This window comes from Sphaerodactylus townsendi, linkage group LG06 (assembly GCF_021028975.2).
Source record: "Sphaerodactylus townsendi isolate TG3544 linkage group LG06, MPM_Stown_v2.3, whole genome shotgun sequence".
Taxonomy (NCBI): domain Eukaryota; kingdom Metazoa; phylum Chordata; class Lepidosauria; order Squamata; family Sphaerodactylidae; genus Sphaerodactylus; species Sphaerodactylus townsendi.
The window spans coordinates 111030562-111054522 of record NC_059430.1 but is presented as its reverse complement, the minus strand read 5'-3'; the positions used below and the strand labels follow the sequence as shown (position 1 = coordinate 111054522).

The 23961-nt window shown below is 45.8% G+C and overlaps 1 protein-coding gene across 8 annotated transcripts in view; it reads right to left on the bottom strand.

Annotated features, from left to right (window-relative positions):
• The window catches only part of PTPRU (protein tyrosine phosphatase receptor type U), a 488373-nt gene that overhangs the window by 115796 nt on the left and 348616 nt on the right, over positions 1-23961 (bottom strand). For all 8 annotated transcript variants that reach the window (XM_048499773.1, XM_048499774.1, XM_048499775.1 and 5 more), the window contains exons 13-14: positions 23256-23292; positions 10746-10884 (exon numbers count right to left, since the gene is read on the bottom strand). In XM_048499773.1, the coding sequence (XP_048355730.1) occupies positions 10746-10884; positions 23256-23292 (176 nt within the window). The remainder of the gene's footprint in view (positions 1-10745; positions 10885-23255; positions 23293-23961) is intronic.

Here is a 23961-nt window from a genome sequence, read left to right as displayed (position 1 = left end):
ACTCCAGGGGTCAGCAACCTTTACAACCCAAAGAGCCATTTGGACCCATTTTCCTCGGTCCTGAAGATTTACTGAACCAGAGAGGTGGCTCTGCACAGAGCGGCCTCTGGTTCAGCCCCTCCACTCACCTTTCTTTCCAGCCTGGGAGGTGGAGGCACTGGGCAGGGAAATCCCCTCTGCCCGATGGAGCAAGCAGTCACCTGCTCCGTGGGGCAGAGGGGGGATGGCGGCCGCGGCAGCAGCACTGGGCAAGGAAACCCCCTCTGCCCAACGGAGCAGGTAGCCACCTGTTCCCTGGGGCAGAGGAGGGATGGCAGATGCTCTGGAGGGGACGCGAAAAGCGATGCTCTCATGCACGAAGCCACCTCTGGTTCTGCCCCTCCACTCACCTTTCCTTTCAGCGCTGCTCTGGAGGGCTGGAGGGACATACCCATGCTACCCTCTGACCTCCAGGCCACATGGAGCCACAGTATAAGGCTGAAAGAGCCGCATGAGGCTCCGGAGCCGTGGGTTGCAGACCCCTGGTCTACTCAGACTGGCCATGGCTCTCCAGGCAGAGGTATTTCACATCACCTACTGCCTGGTCCTTTCAGTTTGGAGAAGCTGGGGATTGAACTGGGAACCTTCTGCATGCCAAGCAGATGCTCTACCACTGAGCCACAGCCTTTATCCAAACTCTTAACATTTCAGAGATGAGAACACAGAGATAGGATGCTGGGCCCGTTGCAGCCGTGCAATAAGTCCAAACCTACATCATGCCAAACAGACAGCTGTCTGACCTCTGCTTGAAAACTTCTAAGTGACCTCCTGCCCTAATTGAAGACAAGGGTGGAGAGAGGTTTAACTCTGATTTGGACTGCACGGGCCCTGACCTGAATGGCCCAGGCTAGGCTCAGCTCATCAGATCTTGGTTGGCCTTGGTTAGTACTTGGATGGGAGACCACCAGGATCGCCATGCAAAAGAAGACCATGGCAAACCATCTCTATTAGTCTCTTGCCATGAAAACCCTCTTGGGTTGTCATAACCTGGCTACAGCTTCATGGCTTTTTACGCACACACACAAACTGGATTGCATGCTTGGGTGTGTTTATCCTGGAGAAGGAGAGACTGAGGTAAAACCATAAAGGTTTTGGGGGGGAATTGCTAAGGTGTTGCTGTGAAAAGCGACATCACTTCTTGTTATGCAAATATTTGTTTATTGAATACTTATCATGCTACTGCACCCAATAGCTGTGGGCACTGTTGTCTGGGGTGTGGGTGGGAAGTCTCCCACCATCATGGGAGACCTGATGGCCCTACTCTCCAAGGATGATATTTCCTCCTTATCTCTGTAGTCTGGAGATCAGTTGTAATTTCAAGAAAACTCCAATCCCTATCTGGAGGTTGACCCTTGCTCCAAATGAACTTTGGCTGATTCCCCACTGCAGAGTCGACCTAGGTTTGACACGGTTCCTTTAACTAGTACTGACCTAGGGTCAACTCTTGTCACTCCCCAGAGCAACTGAGTTCAACTCAGTTTGTCCAATTTGAACCGAGCTCAGAGGGCGGGATTATCCTCGGTACCTCTTTTGCTCCTCGTTCCTCATTGGCTCTTGTTTTATGGTGGGAAACGTGAGCGTGCGTCCTTTTTAAAAAAATACGTCACAGCTACATAGAATTGGCTGAACAGGAAAGTCGTGGTCACATCATCGTAGCTTCAAAAATAGAAGTTAAAATTTTGTAAAAGGCACGCTTTTCCCCACTGTGACTCTCCCGTTCTGCGCATGCCCAAAACACAGCTCTTGATTGGCTGAAGACTATCACTGTACTATCACAGTATTGAGGATTCCAGTGCCAGTTCCCTCACTTTTAGGACTTGTTTTCCAAACCCTCAGTCATCTTTACATTCTCCACTGAACCCATTCCAACTTGACAAGAAGCTTCTTAAAGAAATACTTTTATCTACATCATGTTTGGCTTATTCAGTGTGCATTTTATGATGCTGTTGTTATGTGGCTTATTTTAATGGTATTTGCCTCTATTATAATGGTTGTGTTTCGATGGCTGTTTTTCACGTACGTGACTTAATGGTTTAATTTTATTATCTTGGTTGTAAGCCACCATGAGCATGTCTCTGGAGAGGCAGCACACGAATTTTCAAAATAACACAGGAAAATAAATTTAATATCGTTAAAGACTACACTCTGTTTGCTATAGGATACTGTTATGGGATTGGCATCTCCCCAAAACAGTCTTTTGTCGATTGAAATACCTAGAGGGTAGTAGTTACTTTGGTTTGATTGATACAAGAAACACAGTGCTGCCTTGCAATGAAGTGACTCTCCCCTACCCATGTTTATCTTCACAACACCCCTGCAAGATAGGCAAGTGGCTGACCCAAGCTCATAGAATCATGCGAACCCCTGTTATAGTCCAACTCAGGAGTCCCCAACCTTTGAAATTCTGACGCAGCACAATGGGTGCAGCAGCAAAATGGCAGCTCAAATGGCTGTCACAGGAGGTGGAGCCAACCACAAAGTGGTTAACTTAGTAACCACTTAGCTTAATTCAGCTTAACTTAGTAACCACTTAGCTTAACTTTAATAACACAGTGCAGATCCTTGTGCTGTGGTGACATATATTGCCAAAGCAACATTTTTTTAAAAAAATCTGCTCTACCAATCAAATTTCCACTAGTCAATCAGAAGTCTTGCTGGGCAAAAGACCCACCTGACCCTTACTAACATTTTTGGTAAAGCCCAGAAACGGTGTTGGCAGGTGCCATGGTGCCCACCAGCTCCCCTGGTCTAACTGCTACAACATCCTAGATGAGGGGTGTCCAACTCTGGCCCTCCAGATGTTCATGGACTATGATTCCCATCAGCCCCTAACAGCATGGCCAATTACAAAGCTGTGTCAATGAAAAGATCTCGTACAGGGGTGTCCAACTCTGGTCCTCCAGATGTTCATGGACTACAATTCCCATCAGCCCCTGCCAGCATCCCATGGGGCTGATGGAAATTGTAGTCTGATACAGCTGCAATCACACTCAGTTGCAGTAACCCATGCAAAAGGCATTCTTGAACATACAGCCTCTCACTTGTGTACACCAAAGGCCCTTTTGATGAGCCCTGTCCTGTTCACTTGTTGACCTAACAGCTTGACTCCTACCTAACAGTTCTCAAATCCATACGTACCACACATTTCTATCTGCCAGCAGCGGTCTCTGTTTTGCAACTCGTGTCCCTGAGTCTTCATGTCCGCCTGTATTTCTCCCTCGGGGATAGCTTGTTAAATTTTTGTTAGCATGTTATTATTCCCACCCACACTGGTCTGAAGCAGTTAGATCTCTGAGATGGGTGCGTGATGCATTGACAGCCCGTGCGTTGACATGCATGAACAGCTTCTCGTTTCATCCTCTGGAGCTGGGGAGGTTGATTTTGATCGGCGGATAATGTAATGCAGGGTGATTATGTTTCTCTAACATAACTTTAACTCAAAGAACAAACACCCTTGGGGCTTCTAAATCAGCACAGGACAGGCTATTGCAGAGTAAATGAACACAGCCAGGTGGCGGGAAGCATTCAACAGTGTGAAACGAGGGAATGAGTAATCATGGATATTAAAATGGGTGAATCCAAAGCATATTCTGCTTTCATTTGTGAGAAGGGGGAGGGCATGGGAAACTCAAAATACTGTTTGGAACACTGAGTCCACGTACATGGCTTTTGCAGGCAGACCTGGCAAGAAGTTTTAGACAGACAGACAGACAGACAGACAGACAGACAGACAGACAGACAGACAGACAGACAGACAGACAGACAGCTTTGCATCCAGGAAGTTTCAAGCCTGATCCCCAAAATCTACCATTGAAGTATAGCAGATTTTGCAAATGACCTCTTTCTTCATGAGGATACTAGAGAACTGCTGGCATTCACAGTAGACCAGTGGTCCCTCATCGGCACCACAGTGGTGACTGATGTGTTTTGTAGTGCACCTTGCTTCTTCCCCACAAGACAAGAGGCAGCCCTGGGTAGGAAATTGGAGTAAGAGATGCTAATGGTCTGATTTGTGATACAGTAGCCTATTTGTCCTTTCAGAACATTGTGGACATAGGAGAATGCTGGACCCGTCTACCATTTTTTCACATTTCCCAACATTTTGCAGTTGGATCTAAGCCCCCTATGGCAGACGTTGTGTTGTGTTGCCTACCATGTTTATAAATGTTGACAACCAGTGTATGGTGACCCGAGCAAGGGACTTTCAAGATGAGTGGGAAGCAGAGGTGGTTTGCCACTGCTTTCCTCTGCAGATTCTTCCTTGGGGGTTTCCCATCCAAGCACTGTCCTTGCTTTGCTTCCAACATCCGATGAGATAACACTACATCGCGTCACCTTCCCTTCAGCATGGTGTAGTAGTTAAGAGCAGTGGACTCTAATCTAGAGGACCAGATTTGATTCCCACTCCTCCACATGAGTGGCGGACTCTTATCTGGTGAGCCAGTTTGTTACCGCACTCCAATATTCCTGCTGGGTGACCTTGGACTGTCACAGTTCGTTCAGAACTCTCTCAGTCACACCTGCCTCACAAGGTGTCTTCTTCTTCCTTCTCCTCCTCCTCCTCCCCCCAAGGTGCATACTACCTGTCCAAAAATTCCAAAGTGCCCACTGGTTCAACAAGGCTGGTGATCCCTGGAGAATACAACCCTGGAGAATACAACCATGGTCAGTAGGATGCTCTACCAGCCTTAGGAGATTTCCTTCAACTTAAGTAGCTTATTGTAAGAACAGCCACTAAAGTAGGAATAAGACTCCACAGCTTTATACTTTGCTCAGTGGAGTGTTAGGATACATGTCAGTGTTAAACTAAATCAGGGGTCTGCAACCTGCGGCTCTCCAGATGTTTATAGACTACAAATCCCATGCTGGCAGGGGCTGATGGGAATTGTAGTCCATGAAATTCTGGAGAGCCACAAGTTGCAGACCCTGGAACTAGATGAACCAATAGTCTGATTTGGAATGGCAGTTTCATATGTGCAGCTGAAAACCGTGGGCATTCACTGCCTCCCTAGCTGAACTATATTAGAAGACTCCATAGCATTTTAAAAGGATGACGAAAAACCAAAGGAAGAACAAAAGTCCTCTGCAATTGACACAGCTACACTTGCTGCCATCTGAGCCTGCCAAGACACACCACGAATTCGAACAAGCGCCACGTCTATATGGCAAAAGCCACACCTCCTCTCCCATTTCCCTCCTTTCATGCAAGGCGAAAGGATTCACTTCAGACTCTGCTTTGTCAGGGACTGAATGCCATTTCACAGGTTATTCTTTCCTCGACTGCTCGTGCTAACGTTTGAATAGTAGGACAATTTGGGAAGCTCACATCAGAGGCCCAGAAAATGTACTGACAATCTGGCAGGAAATCCCTGTGCATTTCAAGCATTTAATTGCTTTTTTTATGAGAGGGAAATTGGACCCAGACATAAAGCTTCTCTGTAGGATTATCTGGTTTTTGGCTTCTTCTATATATTTGGTGTCAGCAGCATCTGGCTTCTATATAGCCTTTGTGTTGGTGTTGCTCTCTTTCTTTTTTCTAGTGGCTTTGGCATGTCACTGCCTCTCTTTACCCCCTAAAGCATGCTGCTTTACAGAGCTTTACAGCAGTTTTGCAGCACTAGATGTCAACAAGAGAGAGATTGCTTCTGGCTACAGCCAGGTTGACATTTTCAGAGAAGGAACACAAGAGGAGCTACGGCGCTGGGGTAGGCGGTGGAATTGGAAATAGTTCAGTGTTTTATATTTCTTTGGAGTCTGAAATTGTCCCTGGATCTGCCAATTTGGGTCAATAAAAGTATGGACAGGAAAGTTCAGACTTCGCAATAGGCCACTCTCAATCCCAATTTACCTTCCCTGGGATACTGAGGAATGGGGAGGCGGTGGCATCTGCATAATGACTCTCTAGGAATCACCTTCATCCCTATGGCATCTGCATAATGACTCTCTAGGAATCACCCTCATCCCTATGGTAAACCCTCATCCCTATGGTAAAGTCTAAAGGAGGCAACCAGTGGCATCACCTGGAAATGATATCACAAACCCTGCGCTACCCAGGCATTTTCTCAAATCTCCCAGTATTTGTGGAGGCTGTATTGGGAATCCTATTTTTACATCTCCCCACTTGCACCCAGCATGAACTACTACACTAATTCCCATCCCCATAATCTATAATCAGCAGGATGCTGTTATATATTTGTACAGTACAAAAAAATGGCAAAAGATGAGCTGGAGGGAGGGTTGGAAGGGAAATGGCATGCATGGGGGTTACACTCAGAGGAAATGACAAGGTGGAGGCATTTGAAGTAGGAATGACAGCAAAACAGGGAATCACTCCTACGTGGAAGTATCCCATCTGAAGATTGAAACGCTTGACATTATCACTGCTCTGGACAGAGCCCTGGCAAGATTCATTCGTCCCAATCTTCAATCCATCTGTCTCATTTTTGCCACAGAGACTCACCCATTTGGTTTCTAAAAGAAAGCAGTCTCACCGCAGTCACAGACGGTCCTATTCTTAGACACTGAGGTTACAAGACAGCCAACAGCGTGGCATGCAAATGCATCAAGACGTAACAGCAGGAGGGTGCAAAGAAGCCACGAGAGACTCATGTGCGTGCAATTCTGCCCACCTCTGCTGCCTACTCTGCTACCCTGCCAGCATGAGTTGACCCGCCTGGCTGCCTCCTGTCATTTCTCAATGGACTGCTAGGGGAGTGGCGGGGAATAGCTCCTTCGCCTAGGACTTAATGTTCCTGAAAGGGCATTGGGATCATGCCTGTCCAGGCAGAATGCTAAATAATGAAATATAGATGGAACACAACGCAAGCAGCGCCGGTCCTGTTTTCTTGCCCCCTACCAGCCTTTGATCCGCAGCTCAGGCCCAAACGCAGGAGGCATGCTGAGCAGCTGTCCAGCCCACAAGTAAGCAAGGTTGCAGCAATGACAGCCTGTTTGCACGCTAGAAACCCTGCCAAGAGCTACTCGGCGCAAGCAACGAACACGAGACGCTCCCTGCTGTCCTGAGCTTTCTGGATCAGTCAAAAGGGAGGGAGGGAATGACTACATTCTTCAAGAGAGATGGCATGTGGGACAAACAGAATATCTGTATTCTAAGAATGGTCACTGTCAGGTGCAAAGTAGCCAAAACCTGCCTTTCCATCGAAAATCGTTCATGCCGAGCTCTCCAGCTTTCAAAGCTTTTATAGGAGAATCCGTTTGTCACTGGGACAAGGCAGCACATCAGGATTTACTGATTCAGCCCCACATCATGCAAAGGCGTTAAACCAGCACCCCCACTCAAAGCACAGCATGACCAACGAGAGCCGTGATAAGAAGCACAGTCATCAAGCGCTTGGCAGAATGCTGGCAAGGCTTGCCAAGGGGTAAGTCCTTTGGCAGAAAAAGAGTGATCCCTTTTCCTCTGCCCAAAGCAATGGCGGATCAAAGGCGGAATGTCTGCAAAACAGGAAGGAGATAGGAGGGCTTGGATGCCAACTAGATTTCCACGGGTGAAAGGAGTGGGAAAGACTTTCACCAATTCCTTCCTCCTGGAACAGCCCCAGTGCTCCTGGCTTGGAGCAGGGGTCTGCAACTTGCAGCTCTCCAGATGTTCATGGACTACAAATCTCATCAGCCCCTGCCAGCATGTTGCAGGTTTCAGACCCCTGGAGAGGCGCAGGTTGCAGACCCCTGGAGAGGCGCAGGTTGCAGACCCCTGGCTTGGAGGGATTGGAGGACTCCTGTGGGAGGGAGAGAGCTGCAAAAACACCTCCCTGGCTGCGCCTGTGGAAATTTAGGCAGGATCCAACCCAAGGTGTGTTCATTTTTTTGGAATATTTCAACCCAACCTTTCCTCTTGTGACTCAAGGTGGCTTCCAACTCCAAGATTAAAAACATCCCCAAAGAATAAACCCCATTAACTTGTGACCTATTATGCCCTCACAAACAAAACAGTCACCACCCCCAGGTGACTAAATGGCCATAGCCCAGGGACCTTTGACCCCACATGTCCCCTTGGGCAGTACATCCCTGACCCCAGCTTTCTCCCCAATGGGAATCCAAAGTGGCTTACATCATTCTCTTCTCCTTCACTTTATCCTCATAACAACCCTGTGAGGTAGACCAAGATGAGAGACTTCGACTGGCCCACTGTTACCCAGTGAGCTTCCATGGCAGGACTAGGGATTCAAACCTGGGACTTTTAGATACTAGTCTGGCCTTCTTCACCACGACACCACGCTGACAATGTTAAGAGCTGGTTTTTTATATCCTACTTTTCTCAGCTTTTAAGGCTTACAATCACCTTCCCTTCCCCATCCCACAATGGGCACCTTGTGAGGTAGGTGGGGCTAGGAGGGTTCCGAGAGAATCGCAACTGACCCAAGGTCACCCAGCAGGCTTCATGTCTAGGAGCCAGGAAACAAATCTGGTTCATCGGATAAGAGTCTGCCACACATGTGGAAGAGTGGCGAATCAAACCAAATTCTCCAGATTAAAGTGCACTGCTCTTAACCACCAGACCACAGTGGCTCTCTGTGCAAATAAGGAGTTGAAGGGCAATAGCAAAAGGCCAGACTCTAAAGCTGACTGGCCTACTGTGTTAAACAATATCTGTGTGAGAAGGTGCTCCTTTGGTATCTGATATTCAGTCTTCTATCCAAGTCCTATTATGCATTTAAAAAGTTTATAACAAAAAATATTAATAATCTATATTAAAATGCTATATTGAAAAGGGATTCAAAGGGAAGAAGACATATAACATTTAATATATATTATGAATTGATGATAATAAATATGTGAGAAAGAATATTTAAAAATTATAATAATCACATATCAATAACTCTTATCTATTTACGTTTATTAGAACTTTTAATACAGCATAGTCTAATATTACGTTCATCAGACATTGCATAATGTATTTGTTGTTAAATGACTATAAGTATTATATTGTGTCCATTATTATATCGTTCTGTATTGTCAATAATAGCTATTTGTATTAACTGTCTATTGTCTATTAGATCATTAATTATAATATAATTATAAATAAATATAATATAATTCTAAATAAAAATAAAAATAAATAAATATCATAGAAACATTTTTTCTTTCTCTTTTGGTTGCAATTGTAATAAATGTTTTGATTACTCTTTTCCCCCTTTTCTGTTTTGTTTATATTTATAGTGTATGTGTGTGTATATATATATAGAGAGAGTGTATATAGAGAGACGGAAAAAGAGAGAGAGATGTATATGTATGTGTGTATATAATTTTTTAAAAATTATAACTTTCCATGAGAGGCTTGTAACCAGCATCCCTAGGGACGTTAACAAAAAAATGGTACTGAAATCACAATAAAATGAACAGTGTTTGCACTGCATATAGGCATTGCAAGGTTACAGAGGAAACCTGGCATAGGTGTAAAGGGAGCAGGGCTGTCTGTTGTGGGTTTTCCGGGATGTGTGACTGCAGTCTGGTAATTTTTGCTCCGAACGTTTCGCCTGCATCTATGGCTGGCATCTTCAGAGGCATGTCACAATGAGACGTGAGAGAAACATATCTTACCGTGACATGCCTCTGAAGATGCAGGTGAAACGTTAAGAGCAAAAACTACCAGATCATGGCCACGCAGCCCTGAAAATCCACAATAGCCAGTTGATGCCAGCCATGAAAGTCTTCAGTGATACGTTAGCTTTGAGCTGTGTGGGACAGGGCTGGCGTATGAGAGAGAGCTGCTCACCATGAAGTGGGAAGCGCAGTAGGACTGGCTGCCAGAAGAGAAAGATTATGTGGCATTAATGGTCTCAGATAGAATGAGTTCTCAGTGCGACAGCATCACAGCAGCTAGACCCAAGACTAGACTGAAGTGATGCGCAACAGAACGTGTGGGTTTGAAGTGGCAGACACCCACTCTAGCATCTAAAAATCTGTGGTTTGTTCCAACACAGGTCAAATAGCATCCCCTCCCAGAGATCATCAGTGCTGGGATGAGACTGAAGCCCTTTACCAGATGTGCCACAGTTGCAGTCTTAAGTGCTCCCTGTGCCCCTGCCTTAATTAACACCTTAATTTTAATTGGTTCTCTGTGCCTATACAGGGGAGGCGGAGTGGCAGCTAGAGTGAGGGCATTCTCTGTAATAGCACCTCACCTTTGGAACGCCATCCCTCTTAAAGCTTGCCTGACACCTGTGTCGCTTTCTTTTAGGCGCCAGGCCAAAACATATCTTTTCAGACAGAGTTTTAAGTAAGGGTTTTTCTCTTATTGCATTTTTAACAGGTTGCTTCTGTTTCACAGGTAGTTTTTACACTGCTTATGGCTAATGGCTTGCTTTTCATGCTCCCGTTTTGAACCGTAAGCCACCTTGGGCAGGACTCTGAGGAGATGGCATAGAAATATTCCAGATAAACTGAGCAGCGCAAGTGTGGGAATGAAGGATCTCTTGTTACACTGAACAGAAGGCTGAGACTCTCAGACCTAACCTGTGTACTCTGCAATGTTGAAACTGACCCTGTGAACAGGAGAGACTTTGGCTGTCCATGTTAGGTTGTGGCCTAAATTGTCATTCACAGCACAATTCTCTTCCACCTTCAAAGCAGCTGGACACCAAATGAGGTGAAATGGCCCTGGTGATAGGAGAAGGGAAAGTGAAGGGGAGCAAGACTGAACCGCCAGCAGGAGCGGCCAAGATAAGAGACAAATATCTGCTTACCCTTTCCGAATGACAACAATGATTGCTCCCAGGAGGATGATCAGCACCACCAGACCTCCCGCACAAATGCCCAGGATGAGTCCCATCTCTTCTGAATGCTGGGACACTTCCAGGGGCCGTTTGCTCTCTTTGCATGCCGCTGTAAAGGATAAAAGTAGGCAAGTTTTTTTTAAAAAGTTCCAGTTTGTTGTAAGGATTTAAGCAGAACAATCTCCTTTCTCTCCAGGTGACTTTCTTGGAAAAGGCCTGTGTTATTCATGTGATGAAAAGAGGGCCCATAAGAAAGAGCCTGCTGGATCAGACCAGAGTCCATCTAGTCCAGCACTCTGCTACTCGCAGTGGCCCACCAGGTGCCTTTGGGAGCTCACCTGCAGGATGTGAAAGCAATGGCCTTCTGCTGATGCTGCTCCTGAGCACTTGGTCTGCTAAAGCATTTGCAATCTGAGATCAAGGAGGATCAAGATTGGTAGCCATAGATCGACTTCTCCTCCATAAATCTGTCCAAGCCCTTTTTAAAGCTATCCAGGTTAGTGACCATCACCACCTCCTGCGGCAGCATATTCCAAACACCAATCACATGTTGTGTGAAGAAGTGTTTCCTTTTATTAGTCCTAATTCTTCCCCCCAGCATTTTCAATGAATGCCCCCTGGTTCTAGTATTGTGAGAAAGAGAGAAAAATTTCTCTCTGTCAACATTTTCTACCCCATGCATAATTTTATAGACTTCAATCATATCCTCCCTCAGCCGTCTCCTCTCCGAACTAAAGAGTCCCAAACACTGCATGCATTGAGTCCCTTAGAGTCCCATGCATTGCACTGAGACCAAAACAAGTCTTCCTTCCCTATTTCATGTGCTATTATGATATTAAAGACTTGCTGCTTAGCAACAACCACAGTTTGTCATGCTATCACAGTCGGATGAAACAGCAAACTTTGGTTTGAAGCAAAGGACAAATGAAAAATTATCACTTTGTCACATTTGGATGCCACAACACATCACAGTTCATTGGAAACAAGAAATCTTCAAGGCACCATGACATAAACTGAGTATAAATCACATGCAGAAAGGAAAACATTTATTGTTTACAGTTAGTTCAGTTAGTGGTTCAGGAGTGGAATCAGCTGCCGAAGGAAGTGGTGAACCCCTCATTGGCAGTCTTCAAGCAGCAGCTGGACAAACACTTGTCAGGGTTGCTTAAAGCTGATCCTGCACTGAGCAGAGGTTTGGACTAGATAGCTTGTCTGGCCCCGTCCAATGTTATGATTCTATTGTTTATGTTATGACTAAGACCTGGAAGACCAAAGATTAAGTTCCCTCTAGGAAAATAACCTCTGTTAGGTTTTTGTCTGCTGAACAAACCTTTTCTTAAATGGTTAGTAGTGTTAAGTACTTTTTTAATGCCCTGTTTTCGCTCAAAACAATGGATTGTTGGAAGACTCGATAAACTCATTTAGACAGGTAATTCCAGACGGGCTAGTCTGTAATAAATGAATAAAATGGGAGTCCAGGGATCCCTTAAAAAAACACCCTTTATTCCTTCATAAGCTTTTGTGAGTCAGAGCTGCCTTCACCAGATGAATTGGAGTATAGATGCATCAGGTTAATTTATATACACAACAGAAGTGTGTGTGAGAGTGTGTGCGTGTGTGCGTGCGTGTACTTGGTTGAAACTAAGATCTGATCCAAAGGCTAATTGGTTTACTCAGAGCAGGTGTCAAACATAAAACCTAATGCAAGAGGACATAAGATATACAGATAGAATGGGAAGTTACAGAGGTTTCACTAAAGTAATTAACATCCATGAGGAATGGGGTTTCAGTGAATCGGCACTGCCGCCCAGATTGCCAAAATCACACATCGACTTTTTGATGTTGCAAAGGCACTCATTAGCAGAGACTTTGAAACCAATAGTAGGGACAAGGTAGCCAAATAAAATGGGACAGTAATACCTCCCACACTCTGACCCCAGAGGGTCCAGCCTTGCCCAATATCTTCAGATCTTGGAAGCTAAGCAGGGTCAGCCCTGTTGGGTACTTGGGATGGGAGATCAGCATAGAAGTCAAGTCAACTCCATCTTAATTATGATCCAAGATCAGAGAACAATCACAGCAATGATGAATCATCTACAATGATCATATTAAGTAATACTCAATATAGATAATAGACAAAGTTCAAAATACAAAACAAAACACTGGGTTATTAAAACTAAACCACAGTTTTCTGCCTTATTGTGCATGCCGTAGCACAGAATCTTGCTTCCTTAAAGGTGGTTTCATTGGAGCTATCAGCAAGGAGCAGCAGTGGCATAGTGGTTAAGAGCAGGTACGTTCTAATCTGGAGGAACTGGGTTTGATTCCCTGCTCTGCCGCTTGAGCTGTGGAGGCTTATCTAGGGAATTCAGATTAGCCTGTGCACTCCCACACACACCAGGTGGGTGAGCTTGAGCTAGTCACAGCTTCTCGGAGCTCTCTCAGCTCCACCAACCTCACAGGATGTTTGTTGTGAGGGGGGAAGGGAAAGGAGTTTGTAAGCCCCTTTGAGTCTCCTACAGGAGACAAAGGGGGGATATAATTCCAAACTCCTCCTCCTCCTCCTCCTCCTCCTCCTCCTCTTCTTCTTCTTCTTCTTCTTCTTCTTCTTCTTCTTCTTCTTCTTCTTCTTCTTCTTCAAGAAGTAAAGTGGTATAAAAATGTTCTGCCGAGGTATTTTGACAAAATTGTGCAAATGTACAAAGTTCAAATTTCTTGATAGAAACTACAACATAATAGCACATGTTCAATAGTTTCTATCATTCCCAACTAGCATGGATAGTGGCGATGGTCATGAGGAAGGTTGGCAAATCTTCCCTCCAATAAAGGTGGTGGAAGGGCATTGAACGGGGCTAAGATAAATGCTCTACGGTGCTCAGGGTATTCCAGACTATACAAATAACTTGGTGAAGCAGCATAGAAATCCAAGAAGAGTTGGATTTATATCCCCCCTTTCTCTCCTGTAAAGAGACTCAAAGGGGCTTACAATCTCCTTGACCTTCCCCGCTCACAACAAACACCCTGTGAGTTGGGTGGGGCTGAGAGAGCTCCGAAGAACTGTGACTAGCCCAAGGTCACCCAGCTGGCATGTGTTGGAGTGTACAGGCTAATCTGAATTCCCCAGATAAGCCTCCACAGCTCAGGTGGCAGAGCGGGGAATCAAACCCAGTTCCTCCAGATTAGAGTACACCTGCCTTTTACCACTATGTCACTGCTGCAGACAATGGCAAGCCACTCTTATTCTTCTCTTACCTGGAAAACCCTACTGGGCCACCTCACGTTGGCTGCAAGTTGAGGACGCTTTTGCCATCTAGTTACAGCTGCCTTATGGCAACCCTGTAAGATTTTCAAGGCAAGAGATGTTTGAAGGTGGTTCGCCACTGCCTGTCTCTGTGTGGGCTGAAAGAGTTCTGAGAGAACTGTGACTGGTCCAGGGTCACCCAGTAAGCTTCATGTGAAAGAGGGGGGGACTCAAACCCACTTCTCCCGATTTGAGCCTGTCACTCTTAACCACTACACCACACGGGCTTTCATCCCATAAAACTGTTTCATTTAACACACTTTGTCCTTAGTGCAATTTTTTTTAATGGGGTGGGTGGTTCCACAGCGTGATCAGCTCAGATGGAAGAAAATATGGCCAGGCTGAAAGGGATGCAGAACCACTACAGGCAAGATGGCCGCCTCCCAACTACATCAGAGATCTATAAAAGAACTGCACAGCTGAGAAATGGGGCCTTGTTATGAGATGTAGCTTTCCTGAGGAAAAAGCTTCAAAATGGAAGGAGATGTGGACATAGAACTTGGAACGTGCCAACACAGAACCTTAAGAGAGACACTCAGTTGCCACCTTCCCAACTGGAAGCCTCATATTCTGCTTGTATATAAGAACTGCCAATACTGTGAACACATCTCCATTAGATCTAGTGTTATGGGTACCACTTACCAAAAGTGTTTCACTTAGCAGTCTGTTTTCAGAAATATAATTGCAGTGTTAAAGGAACTATTACTGCATTAAATCTCCAATATCTTTGAAAGCAAGGGTATTGTCAAATCTCAATAAGACTGGGATTGGTTGGCACTTAATATTAGCCACCCACAAAAGATACGTGCCTTTCAACCCAAACTGCCCAAGCGCTACACTACCTACATCTTTAAATTCAGTTATGCACCATTCTTTATTAACCGGTGCCTCGCCAAAGCTTGGATTAGATTTATTTTTATTTATTACACATACAGGGTGCTTTTCTTTTATGGAATGCAAGGAACACAAGCAGGGCCAAGAAATAACCTTGGAAGTCCTTGAGCTCATATGCTTCCTTCATGGATTTTTTAATGGGTTTTACTTTGAAGTTTACAATAATTTTATTTATTTTGTAAACTGCCTTGAATTTCACAAAAGAGGAAGGTGGCTCATTCTTTTTAAATACAAATAAAACAAAGGAATATATAACCAAAAGTTAGGCAGTCCTATCCAAAGGACTGGGTACTTGGACACAGCAATACAGCCACCCTACCTCACCATTCCCAAGAGAGCTTTCTGGCAGCATGGGAAAGCAAAAAACACAACAAAACCTCCATGCCACCAGAAAGCTTCCACTGGGCTTAATGGACTTATGCCATCATTTCGGTGGTGTAAGTCCAAAGCATTGGGCACCGGTGTAACAGAGGCAATAACAGGGCAAAAGCTGACCAACATTGGCTTCTTGCCAGCTATGTCTCTAGACCACCCTTGCTACGCCAGCAGAAAAGGAGCAGGGATGCTGGTGCAGAACTCTATGCCGCACTCAACCACCATGGAGGGCCACAGTGGCCGGCTGCTGGCAGATCTGTCCCTTCACAAGGGCCAATGTGCTGCAGAGGAGAAATCTGCTGATGTGGCCCTGTGCCGCTCCCAGTGGTGGATTCCACCCCACTCCCTTGGATGGGGCAGTGAGTGGTAAATTGGGAATTTCCACCAATTCCCCCTTCCCAATGCAAACCTCCCTCTTCTTGTATGTCCCTGAGAGCAGCGTTTTCTGGAAATCAGTGGACAATAGTGGCATGGGGTGGCAGGAAGGTTCAGCTCCATTGATAGGAACCAACCCAAGCTAAAAACCACAGTTTGTTGTGACGTTACAACCGACCGCTGCAATGAACTGCGGTTTGTTCCTACTTACAGACCAGAACTGTGCACCAAGATTATTGAAATCCTGGTTTATAGGCAAGAAAAACATGATGGAAGTACCAGATTCAGATGCCAAACCAAATCGTGGTTTGTTACAAATCCAGAAGGCTTTCATCTTTGTTCAGCATATAAAGGGAAAACAGAGGGGGCTGATTCATCAGTGTCTGAGGAGACTACCCAAAGTCCCTCTGGACACCAACTTCATCAGGTTTCACAAACAAGTTGTAGTCTGTGACACAGAAGAGCCAAGAAAACTCTTTTTGGCTCTTCTGTGTCACAAACTACAACTTGTTTGTGAAACCTGATGAAGGTGGTGTCCAGAGGGTCTTTGAGTGGTCTCAGACACTGATGAATCAGCTTCACTGCCTTGCTTCGGCAAAGTTGTCGCATCACACATCTTCAGACTACCTGAAACTGCCTGTCCTATCTAACAAGTTTCCAGGACCCCAGGCCTACTTAGCTTAGGACAGTGGTACTCAGTCTACGGCTTGTGGAGAGCCACTGTTGCAATTATCATCCACCAAAAAAGGCACAGCTACTTCCGTCTTTAGCACAAGGCCTTACCTCAGGAAGGCTTGCGGCTTACCTGTTCTTTCAGCAATGTTTGTTTCAAGGGGGACACCATCTATCAACCACAAGCCCCACTGGGTGAGGTTCTTGTCCACTTTTCTGAAGCATGGGGCAGGTGCTACATTTGGGGAAAGAGTTCAGAAGAGCCACAAGTGGCATACTAAAGAGCCATACGTGGATCCAGTGGTGGGATTCAGCAGGTTCGCACCACTTCGGCAGAACCGGTTGTTAAAATGGTGCTTGTAAACAACCAGTTATTAAATTATTTGAATCCCACCACCGGAACCGGTTGTTAAATTATTTGAATCCCATCACTGCGTGGATCCCAAACCACTGAGTATCACTGGCTTAAGAAATCCTTCCTGGTTCCTTTTTATCTGATGTCCTGTTAACCCCCAAGACTGGCACCGGGACTTCCTGTGTGCCAATCTCTGTAATAAGCATCAAATTCAAAGCAGAACAATGGCAATCGTAGATCTCTAAATCTGTAACCGAAAACCGTTCCTTTTGCTTTTAGCTACCAAGCATCTGACATCACCACTCAATAGCTGGAAATGGATCCCTGACACTTTCTACTGCCCTTGTGACAAAGCTGGCAGGTTCGGTCTGTGCGTCCTTGGCAATTAGGAGTGCAAGGGAACAGATCAGTCGCTGCCGTTGGGCAACCGTAGGGCAACCATACCCAACAGAGTAGAACAGGAGGCAGTTCAACCCACAAAGAGGCGTGCGTCTTTCCCACAGCTCAGTGCAGAGAAGGCAGAATGAAGTAGAGTGCCAGCAAAAGGCCCATCCTCAGCCAAGCACACACAATGCCTATTTAATGTTCTAGCAAACAATCCAATCTAATCCCACATTAAAAACAAGCCTGCTTAATGTCCTGCTCCAAAGAAACAATCGGCCAATCTAACGCATAAAAGAGACAAATGGCGTCTTTTCCTCCCTCCTCCTGGCTTCTTTCTTTCCTATCTCCATTCGCCAGAGAACGGGCCAGACTGTGACCACAATATTAACTCTATTAACCCAACACAAATTACCCTCGCCACAGCGGGGAGTATGGTATGAAAGGGAATATAGATGCCAAAGAATATGTTCATCTGGGACCGTGGCCAAGGACCACAACTCAGTCGCACAGCATCTGCTTTGCATACTGAAGGTACTAGGTCTACTCTCCGACGTCTCAGAAGAATTGTGTAGTAGATGAAATGAAGGATCCCCACCAAAGAGCCGGGAGAGGGGCTGCCAGCAGAGCAGGTAATACTGAATCCAGAATCAAAGGCCAAGGGCGCGCTAGGTTCATGGGCAATGAACTCCACCCAGACACAGGATTTGCATTCACTAATATTGTTGCTACTGCAGGGAATGCAAATGCAAATATGAATGTAAATGGACTGAAAACCCCACCCGCAGTACAATGCAGTCAACCACACCTTTGCATAGCAAGTTCCCCTCAAAACACTTAATGATTGGTTCCTCACCCTGGGACATGGACAATATATACCCCACTAAATATTTCCTTCTCATTGGACACAGTGTGTAACACATTCTCTTTGTGATACACCTCTGAACATGGCTGTCACAGACGCAGGAGAAACGTTAGGAACAAGATCTACCAGACCACGGCCACACAGCCCGGAAAACCCACAACAACCAGGCAATACTGAATTTGATAGATCAATGGTCTGACTTAGCATTAACAAAACTTCAAGTTATGGGATACAGTAAAGCATCTGCCTTGCATGCCAAAGTACCCGGTCCAATCGCCAATATTTGTAGAGAGCCAGCATGGCATACTGGCTAAGAGCAGTGGACTCTAATCTGGAGAATCGGGTTTGATTCCCCACTCCTCCACATGAGCGGCGGACTCTTATCTGGTGAAATGGATTTATTTCCCTGCTCCTCGATATGAAGCCTTCTGGGTGACCTTGGGCTAGTCACAGTTTTCTATGAACTTTCTTAACCCCATCCACCTCACAAGGTGTCTGTTGTAGGAAGAAGGGAAAATGAATTTCTAAGCCGCTTTGAAATGCCTAAAAGGTAGCGAAAAGCAGGGCATAAATCCAAACTCTTCTTCTCTTCTCCAAAAGAAGGACATATTAGAAGAGAAGAAGAAGAGTTTGGATTTATACCCCACCTTTCCTTCCTGTTAAGGAGACTCACAGTGGCTAACAAACTCCTTGCCCTTCCTCTCCCCACAACAGACACCTTGTGAGGTAGGTGGGGCTGAGAGAGTTCCGAAGAATTGTGACTAGCCCAAGGTCATCCAGCAGGAATGTAAGTGTGGAAACACATCTAGTTCAGCACATAAGCCTCTGCCACTCAGATGAAGAGGCTTATCAGGTGATATGAAAGGCCTCCCCCTAAACAGCCTGCTGCCAGTCAGAGCAGACAGTACTGAATTTTATAGACCAAGGGTCACAGTTAGCATTAATGTAGCTGTATGCTATGGGATGGGCAGAATATCTGCTTTGTATGCAAAAATTCAACCCCCGGCATCTCTAGCAATCAGATCAGGTATTAGGTGATGGGGAAGACCTCGAACTGAGACCCTGCAGAGCTGCTGCCAGTCAGCTTAGACAGCACTGATAAACCAAGGGTTTGACTCAGCATAAGGCAGCTTCAAATGTTCATGTGGGTTCTTAAGGAGTGGAAACAGCCTGCAGCCTAGGCTGGAGGCAATATGGAAACACAGCATACACCAATCCCCAGGGAGCCTGAGTCTTGGATAAAAAATTCAGGGGGGTAAGCACATAACTCTGTTGCTGCAAAAACAAACAGGCATCTTGTGGCATCCAAAAGACCAACAGATTTGTTATGGCAGAAGCTTTCGTGAACTAGGGCCCACTTCCAGAGATGCACAAAATGTATGTTCAGCTGGCAGATAGCTCCTCACCAATTACTGCTGCTGTGACTAGTTATTCTGGTTGCACTGGGCTGATTGCTTATATATACAAGAGTTTTATAGGGAAATATCATAGACTATGCATCCAACATTTCATTACTACTTGACCCCTACTGTTTATAATATCTGTTTCTATGTCCCTACATGTGTATATATCCGCCAACTGAGGACATACTTCTTGTATCTGACAAGCATCTAGTCCGAGAAAGATACACCATAACAAATCTGTTAGTATTTATGGTGCCGCAAGAGTGCCTTTTGATTTCAGCTAGTGAGGCTGAATGGCTTCGTAGACAGAACTTAACTACAAGAGCTTCACACACAGAGCTCAAGGCAGAAAATTCTCTCTGTGAGTCTCCTAAGGAGCAATACCACGAACTTTCTCAGTGAACCTGTTCAGCGGTTGAATTCACCTTGTTCAACATTCACATTTAGTCTACGAGTTGATGAGGGATATGTTCGGATTGCCTCAAGCAACTCACGCGACTGCCTGTTGGTCCGAAGCCATCTCGCAGCTGGTCAGAGGATGAACAGGTTGCAAGCAGCGGAGTGGCCCACTGATTTATGGACAGCCTGACCCTTTTGGACAAATGGGAAGCGCCCCACACTGGAAGGCACTCTAGCAGGCATAAAATGGGATTATTCAAAGGACTGGCCTTTATTTTCTTAAGCCAGAACCACCATACCATAAGGTGACGAGATGGTCACCTTTGTGAACCAGGACGGGGGGGGGGGGAGTGGCCGTGTGTGTGTGCGCGCGCGTGCAGCCACAGAAGCGCACTGCCTTCTGGGGCTTGCTGTTTCCCGCCCTGTTACAGGGCGGGAAACGGCAAGCCCCAGAAGTCAGTGCTCCTGCGGCCATGCGTGTATGCGGGAATGGCAAAGCCCCCCCGCCCCAATGGACAGAGGCGCCTTCGGCTCCCGGGCCGCTCCCCCCGCAGACAATTTGTCCCGCATCCCGCAGGTTATTTAAATTGTCCTGATTGTTGGGAGGCTGCCGCACTGCCTTGTGCCCCAGAAGGCAGTGCGGCAGCCTCCCAACAATCGGGACAATTGAAATAACCCGCGGGACACGGGACAAATTGTTTGAAGGCTGTCCCACCAAAAATGGGACGTCTGGTCAGCCTGCCATACCATCACTAAAGATGGGCCAGAACCCCCTTGGTTTGCCTTAGAACAGAGTTACCATCCTCCTGGATCAGACCACTGGTCCATCTCAGCCAGTATCCTGTCTCACACAGCAGTGAATAGGATACTCTGGAGAATCAATAAACAGGGTACAGAGTCTAAGGATGCTAGACTCTAGACCAGGGGTCTGCAAACTGTGGCTCTCCAGATGTTCATGGACTACAATTCCCATCAGCCCTGCCACTTGGCCATGCTGGCAGGGGCCAATGGGAATTGTAGTCCATTAACATCTGGAGAGCCACAATTTGCAGACCCTGTTCTAGATGGACCACCAGTACAGCCCAGCAGGTTCTTCTTACATACTTTGGTTTTAAATCCCCACCGTCCCTCCCCTTAATATTCTGTACTCACCACACCCGTACACCTATTTTTCATTTCTCACCGAGCCACGAATTTAACAGTCTCTCTTTTCTCTGCCCTTCCCCGAATCCAAAAGGGAGCAAAATATATTAGTCAAGCACGAGGAATTTTATTAAACACACAAGGCCCTGAAGTTCAATCCACCCGAAAGATGAAGTATTTAGTAATTTGACAAAATTCCAGCAGCCAGAGAGAGAGACAAAGGAGAGAGAGAGAAAGTGAAACTGAAATAGACCCCCCCCCCTTGATCAATTTCACTCACAGGACTGGCTCCTGGTGACCATCAGCAACACAATTACCATGGCTAATACTGCCAGCCCCCTATATAAAATGCCAAACATGTCCAGGGAGGTAAAATCAATTGCTCATGTTACCAGCTTTGAATGCATGCTGGCAAGGTCACGAGGACTCAAAATTGGACATGAATGTACAAAAAAGGGAAGAAAACTCTTTGTTCTCTGACATCCACATTATTCCCAATTCAATTTTTCACCCAAAACCAGGCATTCTGAGCTGTGGCAGTTTAGGGTTATGTATTATGCTGCCACGAGGGAGGAATTTGTTTCATGTGTAAGCCTGGTTTTCTTTTCTCCTGTGGAGAAAACTCAGCTACACAAAATAAGTAATTTGCAGAGAAATTGTTTATGTGAGAGCAAGGATGTTCCAGTTCTAGGTTAAAAGGGTGTTGACAATTCCCCCACGAGGAAATGTGTGATGCAATCTGCTAGCTTTGATTTAAGCCACAGACTGTTAAAGAAGATCTATCCAACCTATTCAGTTCCTGGGATTTCAGTCTGAAATGTGGATTCTTAAAGAAACCAAAGTCTAACTAAAAGACTACACCACCCATGATGCACTGTTACTGTGACCAAATTTACATGCAGGATTTATAGTTACTTTAACTAAATATCATTTAAAATGCTGAGGAAATCTGGAAGCTTGTTGTAGTACTCCAACCCAATTCCAGGTCATTTACAAACAAAGCACCAGACATCTCTCACTCTTGTTAGAACCTGTTCCCTCCCATCCAACTTATTCCCCTCCATTGTGGGAACTCTCCATGTATAGTTACTTTCACTAAATATCATTTAAAATGCTGAGGAGAATCAGTGCAGTGGCGGCGGCAGTGGCGTGGTGGTTAAGAACCGGTGACCTTTAATCTGGAAGAACCGAGTTTGATTCCCCGCTCTGCCACCTGAGCGGTGGAGGCTTATCTGGGGAATTCAGATTAGCCTGTACACTCCAACGCAAGCCAGCTAGGTGACCTTGGGCTAGTCACAGTTCTTTGGAACTCTCTCAGCCCTACCTACTTCACAGGCTGTTTGTTGTGAGGGGGGAAGGGTAAGGAGTTTGTAAGCCCCTTTGAGTCTCCTTGCAGGAGAGAAAGGGGGGATATAAATCCAACGCTGCTGCTTCTACACTCCAAACACTCTTCTCCCAAGGTTTAAGCAGTTCCTAATCCACAGGAGGACCCGTCTTTTTATCACACAACTGACTTTGGGAACAGAGAAGGGGTTACTGGAGGAGTGGGAGGGGCAACTGTGAATGTCCTGCAGGGGGCTGGACTAAATAACACTTGGAGCCCCACCCACCTCACAGGGTGTTTGTTGTGAGGGGGGAAGGGAAAGCAGTTTGTAAGCCCCTTTGAGTCTCCTTACAGGAGAGAAAGCGGGGATATAAATCCAACTCTCCTTCTTCTTCTACATAATTTAACCAGGATGGAACTCTGTGGTTATTCCCAACCCTTTCCTGAAAACAAAACCACAGAAGAAACAGATATATAACCCGTTGCTATCCTCAACTCTAGCCCAGGTGGCACAACTCTGTCTTACAGGCCCTGCAGAATTGAGATAGATTCTGCAGGGTCCTGGTCTCATTTGACAGAGCATTCCACAAGGCCAGGGCTGAAAAGGCCGGGCATTCTTTTGTGCTGGTTCCCTGAAAAGCACAGCACTCTTTGGGGGACATATGGAGAGAGAAGGTCTCACTGCTACACATATCCTGGACCATTAAGAGGTTTAATCATCAGAAATAAAACCTTGAATCAGATGCGGTGTTCCACCTGGAGCCAATGCAGCTAACAGAACACAGGCCAAATGTGTGTATATACATGGTGTCCCAGTGAGGACTGTGCAGCTGCATTTTGAACCAGCTTTGTTCCCAAGATTTGGTAAACTTGAATTAAACTGGGCCATTCAGGCTTGCTTGCAGGTATAAACTGACATTCAAAACTGAACAACAACAGAAGAAAGCAGAAAAAGTCAGTCCACAAAAGGGACCTACACTAAAGAAAATTTACCTTTCCGGGCAATTCGGATGCAGTTCAGTCTTGTTTCCTGAGGAGAGAATAAAAAGAAAAAAGACCAGTGGTTATTTAAAAAGGAATGACCAGAACCAAACGCAAGAATTCTAGACACAGTGTGTAACAGACTTCTCTCTGTGATACACCTCTGAAGATGCCAGCCACAGATGCAGGTGAAATGTTAGGAACAAGATCTACCAGACCATGGTCACACAGCCCGGAAAACCCACCAGAACCAGTTGAATCCAGCCATGAAAGCCTTCGACAAGACAAGAATTCTATATCTGTAGCTACCTTAAGCAGGCCTCTAGAAAAGCAGTATCTATATTTATTTCAGAGAAGAGGGTTCTCTGAGTTGCAGGTACTAGGGATTGAACCTGGGACCTTCCAAATTCAAAGTACATATTATACCACTGAGTCAAGGCAACTCTAAAACAGAACCAAAGGAAGAGGTGCCACCCGCCCCATTGGAAACACCTGCAGGGGGTGGGATCTGGCAGCTACAACAGGAGTTCCACCAGCAGCCCAAGGGTGGTGGCACGAGGACATTGCCCGCTGTGGGCCTATTTGGGGACTATTTGAGGAAGGTTATGCTGTAGGTGGAGCAGACTCCATGTTAGTTCACTGTATTTTAGCTTTTGCTGCTGGGGGATCTGTGATTTGGGAGTTAGCTGGAATATTTAATCAACTGCTTCATCTTCTA